The 17,245-nt window shown below is 41.0% G+C and overlaps 1 protein-coding gene across 4 annotated transcripts in view; it reads left to right on the top strand.

Moving 5' to 3' along the window:
* The window catches only part of FARP1 (FERM, ARH/RhoGEF and pleckstrin domain protein 1), a 287,123-nt gene that overhangs the window by 234,417 nt on the left and 35,461 nt on the right, over positions 1-17,245 (top strand). For all 4 annotated transcript variants that reach the window (XM_077297120.1, XM_077297122.1, XM_077297123.1 and 1 more), the window contains exons 14-17: positions 6,128-6,315; positions 9,388-9,477; positions 9,981-10,114; positions 10,692-10,773. In XM_077297120.1, the coding sequence (XP_077153235.1) occupies positions 6,128-6,315; positions 9,388-9,477; positions 9,981-10,114; positions 10,692-10,773 (494 nt within the window). The remainder of the gene's footprint in view (positions 1-6,127; positions 6,316-9,387; positions 9,478-9,980; positions 10,115-10,691; positions 10,774-17,245) is intronic.

Raw genomic sequence — 17,245 nt, 5'->3', positions numbered from 1 at the left:
GTTTTATCCTGTACTTTACATTTTTCTTGGCCCTGTTTTAATGTTTCTTTTCTTTGGATTATCCTTATATGCATAAAGATGTCTTTCTTTAAGTAACAGTGATCCAGCCTTCCATGGATTATATTCGGAGCATATTAGCCAGCCGTAAACTAGGATGGCATATGCCATGCCTACTAGTCCCTGGTGTGTTCATTCGATCCTTCTGTCATCTTGGCATGAGCAAATCTAAGGTGCTGGTGAATAGTCCAGTGCCAGCAATCTACCATTCATGAGAGAATGCCTATGAGGAACATTCGCATTATATCTTTTTCTGCCTCTACGATTTCTGCTGCTGCTTTCTCCAGTCTGTGACAAATCCATGTTCATTGGATCACTGTTGGCTATGAAAGGTGTCTTCTATTATGGGCTGTATATATGGCTTTGGTTTATCATTGGTGTCTGTACTGGAATCACTGATGTGCACCGGTGACAGATGCTAGTGTTATTCCACAGGCTGCTACCTAATATATTGATATGTAAGAGTATCACCTAAAAGCATGAGTGCGCCGACTGCCTATATACCGCTCAGCTTGGTGTATCACTCTGCATGTTGTACGTTCCTTTCCTGCACCCATGCCAGGAGTAATGCCTGCACCAAACCTGCTGTACTACTGTCATTTGCTTATCTGTTTTTTTGTCAATCTGCCGACCAACTGTGGTGACAACCTAGTCACTGGTAAGATGTGTGATGTACCATTCAATCCCTGCTTATGTAGTGTATTTCTTTGTACTCTATTTGAAAACATAATATTACTATTTTTTGTAGCACTTATTATTAGGCAGAGAATTATTGTATTTTCCTGGGTTGCATTGTTATTTATCTCTCCCATTGTAGATCCTTTATATATGACTAGGCAAAAAGCTGGATCATTTGGCTCAATTTAAAGGGACACTCCAGAAATAGACAAAAAAATAACTAGAAGAAATCTCATTATAAATGCATTTACTTAGCAAATCACAATCCTTTTGTCTAGAGAGGTAATCACTATAGAATTAAAATGGCCGCTGTCTAGTTACATAGAATATGGGAGAGGGGAGGAGCTTCCTACTGCACATGCTCACAGGCACCTGTCCTACCATTCAAGGACAGGTTCATGTCAGTGTAAAATGACAGTGGTCATTTTAATTATATAGGGATTATCACCCTAGACAAAACAAACGTGGTTTACTAATTAAATGTGTTTAGGAATTTATTTAAAACAATATTTCCTTTTAGCTCTTTATTTTATTTTTTCTATTCCCAGAGGACCCCTTTAAGTAGAATGTTTTATTGTTAAACTGTAAACCCCAATAAGATGAGTGGTAATGGACTACAATTCGTAGTTTGTTTCAATTAGTGAAACTTTTAAATACTGTTATACAATTCTTGAAATGTTGGATTGTTATGGCCAGTTTGCATCTTCGTTAAATTACCCCTTGGCCTAGGCAATCTTCATACTTTTATTTATTCTTTTCTGCTTTCTATTGCATTTTGACAGCCAGAAAAGCTTACCGTACTGATTTATTCTGTCAAGTTACTCAATTGAAACCTAATGGACTCATTTTAAGGCAAATGGATCCATTGCAAATGAGATCATGTCAAATAATTCATGGCTCCTGTAAACATGGATCCCATGACTCCACCATGAAAAGAGCCTTATGCTCTTGTGCATGTGTATTTGTACTGTTTAATTATCTATTTTGGAAGAAGGTTAGTTTTGTAGTGTGATATTCCAATTGTTATTATCCTAAGGTGCCTATATGCTTTGGGTAGCATTGAACCACCAACCACGTGCATATGATTTCATAGGGGAGCCGGGAATAAGCGGAGTCCAGAGAGTGCTGGCAGCAGCTTCTGTCTCTGGAACTAAAATGGGGCATGTTGAAATCCTACATGACTGATCCTGCTTGCCCCATCCCCTGACATGTGATCTTAAAGGTAGAGTTAGGAAATTCCGACTTTGCTTGGATAGTTAGACAGTCCCACAGAAATCGGCTGTCTATGGGGGCATCATTGATACGTGTACAGTGACAACTTTTTTTTCTAAGCTAACAGTAAAATACAGTTTGTGGATTATGTTGCTATTCACCATCAGTGGGTATATAGTAGTAGTTGAAGGGGTAGATACTGTTTGCGAAGGATTACGCATGTTTTCTGTTTGTTTTGCATCGTTAGACATGAAAAGGTATAATATACTCTCACACGTTGCCTGACAGTCTTGTCTGCGAAAGTGTTGGTGCAAGGGTGATCTCTTCAGTAAGGCTTCCTAGTATCAATTTTATTTGTAATTCCCTTCTGAATTTCCATTCTGTTTGCATGGTACTATTTTCTTACAATCCGGAGTGAATGTTTTGTATATCTTTTGTAGGATAGTTTTATTTTCATTGCAGTACTTGTGATATTCTCATTTCAAAGCATTTCACTGTACTACTGTTCTCTAGCATTAATAAAACTGGCACATTATTTGTGTCATCTCTTAAGTGTGATTTGAATATTGTGTATTAGCTTTAGAAGTAAATATATGGCCATAATATTATTCCTTACAGTAAACTGCATGAGCAGACCTGAATATGTGTGACTGCTGAGTTTTCCTGTGTGCAACTCTTGTTGTCAGGTGTCACCCTCCCGGCATGCTCACAACATGGAGCTCTAAACACAAAAAATATCACAGCACTATCTCCAGTATTCTGTTTTGATATTTCATCCTGTTTTGCATATTTGCCTGCAATTAAACTGAGCAATATATAAGAAAAACTCTGTGCCTTAAGAGCTCAGCCATCTCCTCTCGTTCCCCCGCACTCTCACTGTATCTGGCGGTAAGACAACTGGCTGCAGCAGAAGCTTTCTTGTGTGCTGACTGCAGTATGACCGAAAGAATCTCTGCCCCATTATCCAAGGGTATAGGGTTTACGCTGTCCTTCAGCCAATAAGAAGGACATTACCCATTTGTTCTGTACAGGACTGATTGCTAAATAGCCAGTGTGGAGAAAAAGAACGGAATCAAACTGTAGGAAATGTTGTTTAAAACAAACAAAACACCCTGTTAAGTCCCCAGCAACTCTGGTGCAAATGCTCTAATGGCCCCTTTTTTTTTACTGCGTCAGATACTCATTGGGCTTAGCAGAGATGCACACATGTATGGCACATGAATCCTGCAGCCGGTCAGTGGGAATATGGCAGACAGGTTAGGTTGTATGCCATAAAAGATCATCTCTTTAGCAGGAAACAATGTTTGTTTCTTTTAAAGCTTTTCCTGCTGTCAGTTACATTCCTTCAGATGTCAGACAACCCTTATAAAGGGAATCTATCTCCAGGCTTTTGCCATGTAATGTGAGAGGACCATAATGTAGGAGCACAGTCCATGATGATACAAATGTGCCTCTTACTGGACTGTGTTTTGCTGTATCAATCAGCATTTTATCAGCAGGAGATTATCATCACATGACAATTTGGAACCAGGCAGGGTAGTCCAACCACTCTCCCAGCAGTGATTATCCACTCTGTCACTATACAGTGTACACAGAAAGAGGTGGTGTGGGCTGGGGTTATACTCTGATCAGCAAATGAGCTCTGCTAGATCTGCAGCAGAGAAAACTGTGACTCTTATCATAACTGCTGCACTTAGTATACTAAGTGATACATCGCTGTATGTGTCCATTCCTCTGTCAATGTTTGTTGCAGGAACGTGCAGAAAATCTTGGGACTGACAAACATTTTGGACTCTCCTTTTTTTACTTTCAATGATTGTGTTCTTTCACCCACACCTCTTTGAAATTGCACTGTTTTGTTACTGCTACACAACACTTATGTTCTAGTGAAAACCAGATGAGATGCCTTTGCAACCCATTCACTCCCTGCACTTCCCCCAGATTATCAAACCTTTAGGGCCCAGGTGAGTATTATGTTGGGTTGAGAGACAAAGTAAAGCATTTTTCCAGTACTATATGATATTGGTTACCTACATAGATCAGATCCTCAATAGCAGACTGGTGACATTTCAACACCTGGCACCTCATCGATCGGCTATTGCTATATCTAAACAGTGTAATGGCGTAGACTTTAATTGCACACTGTCAGATACTGTAGATGAAAAAACACAAGTTTTAAGCAGCAGTATCTTGGTACTGAGGAAACCCTTTAAGAGTAAGTCCAGGAAAAGCTTAGTGGTTATCTGTGGCTAAACACTTATTAGCAAGTAGCTGCTAAATACCTGCTTGTTCTGCCCTGTGATGATCTATTCTGGCTCAAAACAGGCATGGACCACTCCTGCTGGCAATTTTCCTGCTTCCTGTGACTTCACATTGACAGAGCAGTCGCTTCTCTTCCAATCTGCTCAATCAATGGGACATTGCTGCTGATGTGATGATATTGATTGACAGCCGACTCCCCGCAGTTAGGCAGCGGGGGGCCAGCTGTCAATCAACATGCCCACCCCACGACCCTTTGGCATAGCGGAACAGAAAGAATGTCTGTGTCGATGTGAAGTCACAGGAAGCGGCAGACTCGTGACCGCTCTGAGACAGGATAGATCATCACAGGGCAGAAAAGGCTGGTAGTTATCAGCTACCTGCCAATCCGTGTTTAGCCCCATAGGGGGAAAAAGTCTGTTTATAACCCCTCTAATTTTTGGTTTTGCCTGGAGTTGACCGCACATAGTAGGAAAAAAACTGACTTTTAGTCTTTTACATTATATCAAATTGAGAGGATCTTCACAAAGTTAATTGGCTGCAGTAAGACTGTTTGGGCCATCTATGGCGGCATAGTAATTTATCCTAACACTTGGGTTTTATTCATACTGCGTTTTCAGAAAAAAATTTGTGTTTAAACCAAAACTAGAAATTGGTCTATGAAGCCTCTAATAATATTTGTTGTATGCTCCTACTTTTGGCAAAAAAAAAATGTCCAAACCATTATGGAGCAACTTGCGGTAGGCTGCTTTAAAGATTATAATTTGTCTCCTAAACTGACAAAGTTGCCCATGACCCCACACACAAGATTGCTGTTAGCACACTTCCGTGCCTTTTATTGATCCAGTATTCTGAAGCATTACGCACGCATTGACTTATTCATCTTAGGGAGGCTTCTATACGTGTAGTGATTTGGCGACCGATAAAATTAGCCACTATAGGTACACTACATTAAAATAATAGGGGAATTTAGAACACTGCTATAGCTGCCCTTTTTTAATCTGTCCCTATTAGAAATGACTAGTCGCTAACATTGTGTATTGGCTGTTTATTTGTGCTGAGCAGAAATGTTTAAAGCTATATGTTTCCCTCTACCTTTATCACAAAGCGCGCAGACATTCCTCTTACGTATTGCGCTCTCCCAGGCACTGGTATTTCAGGTTTTCTTCTAAGTGCACTCATGGTTTCCATCTCATCTCTCCAAAGACATGATGTGCCGATTGTTTGCTGCCTTTGCTTTTCATCTGCCCATTTCTCTTCGCTGAGTGTAGACTAGCTGTGCTAGGATTTCTGTCACAAGCGTTCAATGGAGCATGAATGGAATGACGGCAAAAGGTATACAACGTCTGTTGTGTGTAGTGCTGGTAATGTAGTTTGCTCAGCCCTGTCACTTTGTGAATGCTACGAAGTTCCGTATGATAGAAAGTATCTTCTGCTTAGATCCTTTGTAGCAAATGTGTATTCAGTAGTTGCTTTGCAGCTCCATTACTATTACATAGTATGCTCCATGTAATGGCATGGTATTGAAAAGCCATTGGATTATCTACAAAAACACCTAAGTAGCTTCAACAAACATGTAATTCTTAAATTGAATAGTCATAGATGCATACTGGAGAAGAAATGCTGTGCTCTGATAACATTGTGCACTTTCTACCTAAAAAAAAAAAAAATGTACTTACTTTACATGATATGGATGTTTTCATTAAATATTACCATAATTGAAATTTGTAATTGCTTGAGCTTTTACCAATAATTATTGTATCACCTAATCACTGGATCTGTCATTGACGGTTCTCCAGAATATCACAGTCCAGTACATTTCTCCCAGCGTGTTTGTACTTTAGTCTCGTTGTATGGCATTGATGTTTCTGAGCTTGGCAGAAACCGGAGCACTGAATGTTTCTGTTTTTGCTCCTGGCAGGTTCTTTAACAGGGAGCCCACACCTTTCAGAACTATCTATCAACTCTCAAGGAGGAACGACTGGACTCAACTCCACACTGTCACCGAACTTAAGTCCTGATGGGAAGCCTTCTTCTCCACTAATAAGCCCATTATTGAACGAACCTATCTGCATCAGAACCGATGATGAGGAAGATAGCCGTAAAAAGGTAGACTTTTGTTTTTAATCATACTTGTTTATTTGTAAAGAAGACTTTTCAAGCCCTAACTATTCAACAAATACACTGATCTTCTAGTCTTCTCTAACAATGATAGTATTTTAAGATTTAATGTTGATAAGTGTAAAGTAGTGCACCTAGGGCTGAGCAATCTTATTGCTGCATATACATTAAATAGGAGTATACTCGGGACTACAGAACAGGAGAAGGACTTGGGTATTCTGGTTACAAGTAAGCTGAGCAGCAGTAGTACTCAATGTCAAGCAGCAGCAGCAAAAGCAAACAAGATTTTCGGTATATAAAAGAGAGCTAAAATCCTGTTATCTCAACATAGTTACACTCTATAAATCGCTGGTGAGGCCACATTTAGAATATGGCACCCAGTTTTGGGCTTCCCATTTTAAAAAGGATATTTAGAAGTTAGAGTTAGTTCATAGGCGGCAACTAGATTATTAAAAGGGATGGAAGGCGTCTCGTATGGTGAGAGGTTGGAAAAGTTAGGCTTGTTTAGCTTAGAAAAAGATACCTCAGAGAGGATCTCATTTACATGTATAAACAGGGGAGGACATATCACTAGTGCAGCCGGTGCAACTGCATCGGGGCTCGGAGGTTTAGGGGGCCACTGCAGGCAGGAGCGTACTGCCCACAGCGGCATAGTATGCAGCCACTATATGGCCACTGAGTGAAGATTACGGGTGGGAGTGAGAGGGGCCCGCTTCAGTAATCATGTCAGTACCCAGAGCCGGGGAGAGACCAGAGTGCAGAGTGCAGGAGTTCAAAAAGGGGCGTGTTATGCAGGGACAGACACTGGCCAATGAACACTTTCCCCTCCAGACTCATGAGAGCTCTTACTGGCCGCCGTCTCTGTCCTCCTGCATGGAGCATCCCAATGGTGAGTACTCACCTGTAATCAGGGGGCCTGGGCACAGCACACAGGGGACAACAGTGGAGGAAGAGAAGGACTTACAGTGTGTCTTCTGCTCCCTCCACTGTTCCATTCCCAGCAGGCTGCAGAATCTCAGAGAAGAGGTCAGAGGAAGGAGGCTCACTGCACGGGACATCTCACAGAGAGGAGGCCGGGGAGGAGGCTCACTGCACGGGACATCTCACATAGAGGAGGCCAGGTGGAGGATGCCCACTGCACGGGACATCTCACAGAGAGGAGGCTCACTGCACGGGACATCTCACATAGAGGAAGCCGGGTGGAGGAGGCTCACTGCACGGGACATCTCACATAGAGGAGGCCGGGGAGGAGGCTCACTGCACGGGACATCTCACATAGAGGAGGCCAGGTGGAGGATGCTCACTGCACGGGACATCTCACAGAGAGGAGGCCGGGGAGGAGGCTCACTGCATGGGACATCTCACATAGAGGAGGCCGGGTGGAGGAGGCTCACTGCACGGGACATCTCACATAGAGGAGGCCGGGGGAGGAGGCTCACTGCACGGGACATCTCACATAGAGGAGGCCGGGGGAGGAGGCTCACTGCACGGGAGAGCATGGCAGCAGCGGGGAGCTGAAATCCTCTCTGCTCTGTGTCCCCATTCCCCACAGTGAGCCCTCTCAAGCTGATCTCTGAGCTATAAGGCCGACCTCCACAGCTCACCTGAACAGAACACCTGATGTCATAGATTAGTATGTGTGTGTTTGTATATGTACGTGTGTATATATGTACAGTATATGTATGTGTGTATCTATGTGTGTGATATGTCTATTTGTATGTTTATATGTGTGTACGGTATACGTATGTACGGTATATATGTGTATGTATATATATTGTATGTCTATGTGCATGTATGTGTGGTCTATGTGTATGTATTGTATGTAAATGTGTGTACTGTATGTGTATACTATAAGTGTATATGTGTTTGTGTATGTATGGTATATGTGTTTGTACGGTATATATGTATGGTATGTGTGTATGTACGATATGTGAGTGTATGTACAGTATATGTATCTGTGTATGTACAGTGTGTGTATATATGTACAGTATATGTATGTGTATTTGTGTGTTTGTACAATATATCTGTGTGTATGTATGTGTAATATATGGATGTGTGGTATATGTGTGTGTATGCATGTATGGTATATGTATCTGTGTGTGTATGTACGGCATTTGTGTGTATGCATGAATAGAGCAGATACCAGATGATACATACACCAGACATATAAGGTAATATATATACATGGTTGGGCTCTGCCGGTTCCAGCAGTTAACACTAATCACGTTACCACACGCATGCGCTTTGCACAATTGCTGTCATGTGCCAACTACAGTGTCAGCCGCGTCTGCAGTGTTCTATTCACTGACCTAGATAACACTAGTTGTCACCTGACTGCGCTGGAAACAGCAGAACTGAATGCTAACGGAGATATATATATATATACATATATTTATTACGCACACTTACAGTATATATATATATATATATATATATATATATATATCTCCATCTCAGTGAAAAAATATAAAGAAATATGTTTTTTACAGGTGTGGGGGCCCAATTAGAACTTTTGCTATGGGGCCCTGTGATTGCTATGTACGCCCCTGCTTGCAGGGCAGTAATAATAAGGGCAATCTGTCTTGTTTCTCAGAGCCTGAGGCTCCAGGGGTCCCATTGCCAGATTGCTCTCACTATAAGCAGCGTATCGGGCAGGGAGGGGGGCACAGACAAATTTCTTGCACAGGGGCCCAAACTGTCAGTGTCCGCCCTTGTGTATAAATATATGTGTGGTCAGTACAAAACACTGGCACATGATTTATTCCTTCCACAGACCGTACTGACAACTAGGGGGCACTCATTATGGATGGCAGAAAGGCGATTCCAGCAGCTAAATAGGAAAGGGATCTTTACAGTTAGAGCAGTCAGACCGGGGAATGCCCTACCACAGGAGGTAGTAATGGCCGACACTATGAGAGCTTTTAAAAAAGGGCTGGATGATTTGTTCAGTACAAATAATATTGTGGGTTATAGATAATTTAGTGACAAAATGTATAATTGGTGGCCCTAGGTCTTTTTTCAACCTATGTAACTTGCATTGCGTTAATATGTCCTCTGCAGAGATTTCCCACAGACAAAGCCTACTGTATTGCAAAGGAGGTTTCTGCTACAGAATGCACCTACCTTAAAGACCTAGAAGTTATTACGGTGGTAAGTTCTGCTCTTGCCCTCTGGCATATTGCGTTTTAACAAACCTGGAAGTCCTCATGTATGCATAATGCGATTTCTAATCTAGTTACCATTTGTTATATGTCTATATTATTATAACTGGTTTATACACAGATATGTACATAATAAATTCATACAGAAAAGGCTGTTCTATGGATTATGTGGCCAATACAGTCAAAACGGTCAGGTTTCCTCCCTCTCATACTTACTAAGACCCTTGTAAACAGTGTAGCATTTTTTTTGTCCAATATTCCTGCGCCCTGGTCAGCAGGACCAGCTGTAATGCCCTGTTGGCAACCTTGAAAATGGGCATATATATACACACAAAAACACTTCACCAAAATCTCTTTGTATTCTCAGAAAACATCTAAGTTGGATGTAAAAGATTCAATTCAAAATGTTGGAAAGGGTTACCCAACCATCCCCACATTCTCAGGTCGCCATTGCAATATAGAAATCTATCATGTGTCCATTTTCCTTTTCAGTGGTTTCAGAATGCTGCAAACAAAGATGACTCCATGTCTGAGCAACTGAAAAACCTAATGTTCTCCAACTTTGAGCCCTTACATAAATTCCACCAAAACTTCTTAAAGGAGGTTGACCAGAGACTTGTCGTTTGGTAAGATTTGTTTGTTTTATCTGAATTTCTCCAGGTGTCCCAAGAAAATGAAGAATACTATTTTGTCAAATTTAAAGAAATATACAAATTGCTTAGAAATTTTAGATTTGGGCCATGGAATTGTACACAAACTAGTACACATTTTGAAATGTGAGCAAATTGTATGTTGTTTTATCTATTATGAAAATTTACAGCATTTTACATTTGTTTTCTGCATCCAGGTTTTCCTTTTTTTACAAAGAAAACCATTTTGTGACCATCCAATACATGATTATAAAATGATGCAAGGGGACACCTGTAAAATTATATGGGCAAAATGTGATGACCACAAAATGGCAACCTTGCTTGGTCCGTTTTCTCTTGTGGTTGTGTTACCTTATCGTATACCTTTCCATTGAATCTTCTTTCAGTTTTGTTAAAAGCATGTTTTTGTTTATTTACTTTGAATGTCAGTTATTTTCTTTTATTGGAATCTATCTATAAATATTTTGGGTGGAGTGCTTGTTTATAACATTTTTAATACTATTAATTTCAATGTACATTCTTTCTTCCCTATTTCAAATTTACATTTTGACAGGGAGGGCAAGTCCAACTCACATATGAAAAGTGATAATCAGAAAATTGGGGATGTTATGCTGAAGAACATTCAGGGCATGAAGGTATTCTCGATATTATTTATTTAAATTTAATTCATATTGTTCCCTTTATAGAAAGTATCAGAATATTTCTAGGATATGCTGTATCAATACATGCTACTTATTGTATAGCAACATGTAACAATAATGCTAAACTGAAAAAGACCAGACTTCCTAACGGAAAAAAGCATAATATACAAACTAAAAAATACAGAAGCATTCTATCTATGCTAAGATGAATGTAAACATTGAATATATGACATTTAGACTGCATTACCGCTATATAGAATATGCTTATTATTATATTATTAGTATACTTATTAATTAGGTGACCTATAGCCTTCTTTGCCAGTTTTTGCGAAGCTAGGCAAAACTGGCATGTAAACCTCAAAAGTTGCAAAATTTTTGCACAATCTAGAGTTGTGACCTATCAAAGTATTTTCTGCCAGATTTCAGGCGAAAACACATTGATGAATCAGGCCTATATTTTTATATGATTTACAGTTTTTTTCCATTGAAATATAAAGGGCGGTCACTTCCCTCATACAGCACATAACACTAGCTTTCCTTCCAATAAAAACGTGCTTCTCTCAGGAAAATCCTATCATTATGATACCATAGATGAAGAAATAAGATTACAAATAAACATATCGCAGCTGAGGAATATAGTGTGGCCATGACTACTTCTAGTACAACTTCAGACAACCAAAATCTTTGAATCCAGTCTCATATAAAATGGTAGAAATCAGCATGGTGATTATGACAGCCATTTTTTTACATTTTGCGCATACTGTATATGCAGTAATGAGTTGAAGGGGGTTCTCAAGCTTTTTGGTTAAAGTCAACCCTCACAGTGTGCACATTGCACAATGCCAAGATTCTTCAGCAGCAGAGTGGGCGGCTACGTGATCACTAGTGTATGATTTGCATACTTCTGGCCACATTCCGACTAAACATATCCAGCTTTGTTCAATTCACTTATAGTGATAGTACATGACCACATGACATGTATGCAAATCACATACTTGCGGTCACGTACTCACTCACTCTCAGCTCCTGAATATCCTAAGCGCATAGTATGCATGCTGTGAGAGTCCACAAATCTGTAGTCACTTAGAATGACTGCAGATTTTAACGACAAGCATGGACAATCATTTTAAATAACTCTGATATGCAATGTACAGTTGTAAAAATTAAATTCTGCCATCTTCCTGCCCAGAACAGGCTACTCCTTTGTGAGACATATGACACCCTGCTCTGCTCTCACTGCAGAGAGATTATAATATGAGGGGCAGTGCAGCAGAGCTGACAGTGCTGAGAGCAGAGCTGATAGAAAGGTTTGTAATGTGACACAGCTAAATACAGCTGTCCTGCCCCTCCCCCCACAACAATCATCTGTACTTTACTGCCATCACATTCTATTCATACAGGAGGTTAGACCAGGAAATCTGTCACAACTCATACACTGAGAAATTAGCTCTAAGCTATGGTTAGGGGCGTGTTCTTTTTCTGCTGTGTGTTGCTGACCAATCATAAGCAGGTGGCATCATACAGGGGGAAGAAGTATATGCCCCCAGTGAAAACTATCTGTTATGCTAACTTGGACTTAACAAAAAATAACTCATTAGGAGCTAAATGCTTTGGTAACATCTCCACAATGGTGAGGTAAAATAAATAAAAAAACAAAAACATTTTATTCTGCTTTGCAATCATAAATATATTGTGTTCAGTTCAACATGAAAAATTTGGTGACTGGTCCTCTTTAACCGGTTCACGACATCTGCCGTACATGTATGGCGCTGCGGAAGCTGGGTTTTTGCAAACTGCCATATACGACTCTGAGCGCCGACATGATCAAAATCCAGTGTCAACGCTATATGAGAGCTGACGCCCTTTGGCAACGCCTATGATTGGTGCTAGCATGTCCACAACGACCTGACCTATAAAACTGTCCCACTATTTAACCCCTTCAGTGAACACTGTAAAAAAAAAAAAAAGCGTGGCAAAAAACTATGCTTTTTCATCATACAACTGAATAAAAAGTGGAGTAAATCACGATCAAAAAGTCAGATGGACATTAAAATTGTATTGCTGAAAACGCCATCTTGTTCCGCAAAAAACAAGCTGCCATACAGCTCCATCAACACAATAATAAAAAGCTATAGTTCTCAGACTAGAGCAATGCAAAATAATTGTTTATATAAAATCGTTTGTGTAAAAGCACCAATATATATATAATATAAATATGGTATCACTAGCTCAAAGAATAAGGCTATCTTAACACTTATGCCATAAAAGACCATTTCCTGAATTTCTGTTTTTTGTTCATTCTGCCTAAGAAAATCAGAATGGAAAGCAATCAAAAAATGTGCAACTGAAAATGGTACCAATGAAAACATAAACTCATCCCGCAAAATACAATCTCTCCCTGGACTCTGTCAGCAGAAATATAGAAATTCTAGCTCTCTAAATATGACTATGCAAAAACTTTGTTTTGAAAAATAAAAGTGTATTTTACTGACAGCAGCCAAACATAAAAAAATCTATAAATCTGGCATTGCTGTAATCATATCGACTTGAAGAATAAAATAGTCTAATCACTTATACCGCACAAGGAATGGCGTAAAAAAACAAATTAAAACCAATTGTTGACCTACTGTTGTTTTTTTTCATTCTGCCTTCTAAATATCGTAGTATGGCTCAGCTCACACTTATCCTGTGCTGAGCGTACCGGGGTTTCCATGTAAATCTCTGAAATATGTGATTCAGACTCAACCCCTGGCGGAAGATTTCCTATAATGGAGGCATTGTGGACGTCGTCTGGCCTATTACCCGGCAATGTCTGTCTTTTTTAAACGTGCATAAAAACGCTGTCGAATACAGTTTTGTGTACTTCTGAAAAGAAGGACACCGCTGAGTCCAGAGTAACTCTGCTGCCTCATTATAGTGAGTGGATCCCTCAGAAATTTCATTTGCATGACATCATTCAGAGATTTAGATGGAAACCCCAATGTAAGTGCTCAGCGTAAAGCTCAGGATAAATGTAATCCAAAATGTTGTTATGTAAAATGTTTCCAATAAAAGCTTGAACTTAATCACCGCCCAAAGGTATAGAATTTTGTGACACACATGTGGTGACAATATAATCTTTGCAACTCTAGATGAAATCATTGAGAAGGTGTAGTTTGTAACACGAGGTCACTTATTCTGGGGGTTCTGCTATTTTGGCACCTCAGGAGCTCTAATAATGTAACATGGCACCTTCATACCATTCTACCAAAATGTGCACTACAGTATGGTGTTCTTTCTCTTCTGAGCGTTGCACTGTGCCTCAGTAGTTTTTGACCACATATTTTGTGGTCCATTTTCACCTATTATTAGTTTAGAAAATTGAAAACTTGGGGCAAAGGTAACATTTTAGCTGAAAAAATTAAATTTCTCCTTCGCCTCATTGGGGGACACAGACCATGGGTGTATGCTGCTGCCACCAGGAGGCTGACACTAAGTATTACAAAGAAAGTTAGCTCCTCCCCTGCAGTATACACCCCTCTGCTGGCTTCCAGCTAACCAGTTCTTGCTTAGTGTCCGTAGGAGGCACACGGACTGGTCTGCTATTCAGACCCGAAGAATCTTTTTACTTTTACCTTTTACCGGACGAAGGGGGCGACGGATTCTTTCATGTTCCGATCTCCCCTGAACCAACAACAGGCGAGCACGGGAGTTTCACCTCTCCGTATCCTCTCCTGCGACGTGGGAAGCCACTGCCTGAGCTGATTCTAGGGGCGACGGGCCCTTTCATGGGACCGATCTCCCCCCTCCCTTATCAGACGAGCACTGGAGTGTCACCTTCAGTATCCTCTTCTGCAGCCAGGCCTATTGCCGGACATTCAGCCCTGCCCACCAGGTTTTACCCTCGGCTGTTCAGAGGCACAATCCAGTGTGGCGTCCGAGCAGCCCCCACTGCACCACCACTATTAAGAGCGGATGGTACAAGGAGGCGGACGGTTCCTCTCCTCCTCCCTAACAAACGGATAATGGATTGAGGTTTATCCCTACACCGTCCACGCTGCACAGAACAGCGCTGAAACCCACATCCGCGGCGGCTCCATGCCGGGACGCGCAACGATGGTGAGTGGATCCATCTTCAGAGGGATATCCATAAAGGCGCAGGCAGCCTTAGCCACTTTCCTGTGGCCCACCTCTCTGAGGTAACGCTCTGGCCGGCTACAAAAATTTAGCCCCTGGCTTCGGCCGATGTGTAGGCCGCATCCCGGAAGTCTCCTGAAACGCCCCGCTGGTGTCGCCCGCCTGCTACAGAAATTTAGGCCCCGGCTTGGGCCTATTCAGCATCGTGTCCGTCGCTCCGCCCCCCGAGTTGGCGCTTCTCGCTCTCTGCGAGATTTTATCTACTCTGCAGCTCACAGTGGCCATCTTGGTCCACCCGGCCGGCTCACACTGAGGCAACGATTTTTAGCATTAAGGGGGCACAACCACTCTACATCAAGGCATTAAACGCGCAAGTATTCTCCCTTCTTAACCCCTTCACCACCAAGGGTGGTTTGCACGTTAATGACCGGGCCAATTTTTACAATTCTGACCACTGTCCCTTTATGAGGTTATAACTCTGGAACGCTTCAACGGATCTTGGCGATTCTGACAATGTTTTCTCGTGACATATTGTACTTCATGTTAGTGGTAAAATTTCTTCGATATAACTTGCGTTTATTTGTGAAAAAAACGAATATTTGGCGAAAATTTTGAAAATTTCGCAATTTTCCAACTTTGAATTTTTATGCCCTTAAATCACAGACATATGTCACACAAAATACTTAATAAATAACATTTCCCACATGTCTACTTTACATCAGCACAATTTTGGAACCAACATTTTTTTTTGTGACGGAGTTATAAGGGTTAAAAGTTGACCAGCAATTTCTCATTTTTACAACACCATTTTTTTTTAGGGACCACATCTCATTTGAAGTCATTTTGACGGGTCTATATGATAGAAAATACCCAAGTGTGACACCATTCTAAAAACTGCACCCCTCAAGGTACTCAAAACCACTTTCAAGAAGTTTATTAACCCTTCAGGTGTTTCACAGGAATTTTTGGAATGTTTAAATAAAAATGAACATTTAACTTTTTTTCACACAAAATTTATTTCAGCTCCAATTTGTTTTATTTTACCAAGGGTAACAGGAGAAAATAGACCCCAAAAGTTGTTGTACAATTTGTCCTGAGTACGCTGATACCCCATATGTGGGGGTAAACCACAGTTTGGGCGCATGGCAGAGCTTGGAAGCAAAGGAGCGCCATTTGACTTTTCAATGCAAAATTGACTGGAATTGAGATGGGACGCCATGTTGCATTTGGAGAGCCCCTGATGTGCCTAAACATTGAAACCCCTAACAAGTGACACCATTTTGGAAAGTAGACCCCCTAAGGAACTTATCTAGATGTGTGGTGAGCACTTTGACCCAACAAGTGCTTTACAGAAGTTTATAATGCAGAGCCGTAAAAATAAAAAATCATATTTTTTCACAAAAATGATCTTTTCACCCCCAATTTTTTATTTTCCCAAGGGTGAGAGAAGAAATTGGACCCCAAAAATTGTTGTGCAATTTGTCCTGAGTACGCTGATACCCCATATGTGGGTGTAAACCATTGTTTGGGCGCAGGGCAGAGCTCGGAAGGGAAGGAGCGCCATTTGACTTTTCAATGCAAAATTGACTGGAATTGAGATGGGACGCCATGTTGCATTTAGAGAGCCCTTGATGTGCCTAAACATTGCAACCCCTAACAAGTGACACCATTTTGGAAAGTAGACCCCCTAAGGAACTTATCTAGATGTGTGGTGAGCACTTTGACCCAACAAGTGCTTCACAGAAGTTTATAATGCAGAGCCGTAAAAATAAAAAATCATATTTTTTCACAAAAATGATCTTTTCACCCCCATTTTTTTATTTCCCCAAGGGTAAGAGAAGAAATTAGACCACAAAAGTTGTTGTGCAATTTGTCCTGAGTACGACGATACCCCATATGTGGGTGTAAACCATTGTTTGGGCGCATAGCAGAGCTCAGAAGGGAAGAAGCGCTATTTTACTTTTCAATGCAAAATTGACTGGAATTAAGATGGGATGCCATGTTGCGTTTGGAGAGCCCCTGATGTGCCTAAACATTAAACCCCCCCACAAGTGACACCATTTTGGAAAGTAGACCCCCTAAGGAACTTATCTAGATGTGTTTTGAGAGCTTTGAACCCCCAAGTGTTTCACTACAGTTTATAACGCAGAGCCGTGAAAATAAAAATTATTTTTTTTTTTCACAAAAATGATTTTTTAGCCCCCAGTTTTGTATTTTCACAAGGGTATCAGGATAAATTGGACCCCAAAAGTTGTTGTCCAATTTGTCTGGAGTACGCTGATACCCCATTTGTGGGGGGGGGACCACTGTTTGGGCGCATGACAGAGCTCGGAAGGGAAGGAGCGCCATT

Source organism: Ranitomeya variabilis, chromosome 3 (assembly GCF_051348905.1).
Source record: "Ranitomeya variabilis isolate aRanVar5 chromosome 3, aRanVar5.hap1, whole genome shotgun sequence".
Lineage (NCBI taxonomy): Eukaryota > Metazoa > Chordata > Amphibia > Anura > Dendrobatidae > Ranitomeya > Ranitomeya variabilis.
The sequence above is the reverse complement of the archived record's forward strand: the minus strand, read 5'-3'. Positions and strand labels throughout refer to the sequence as shown.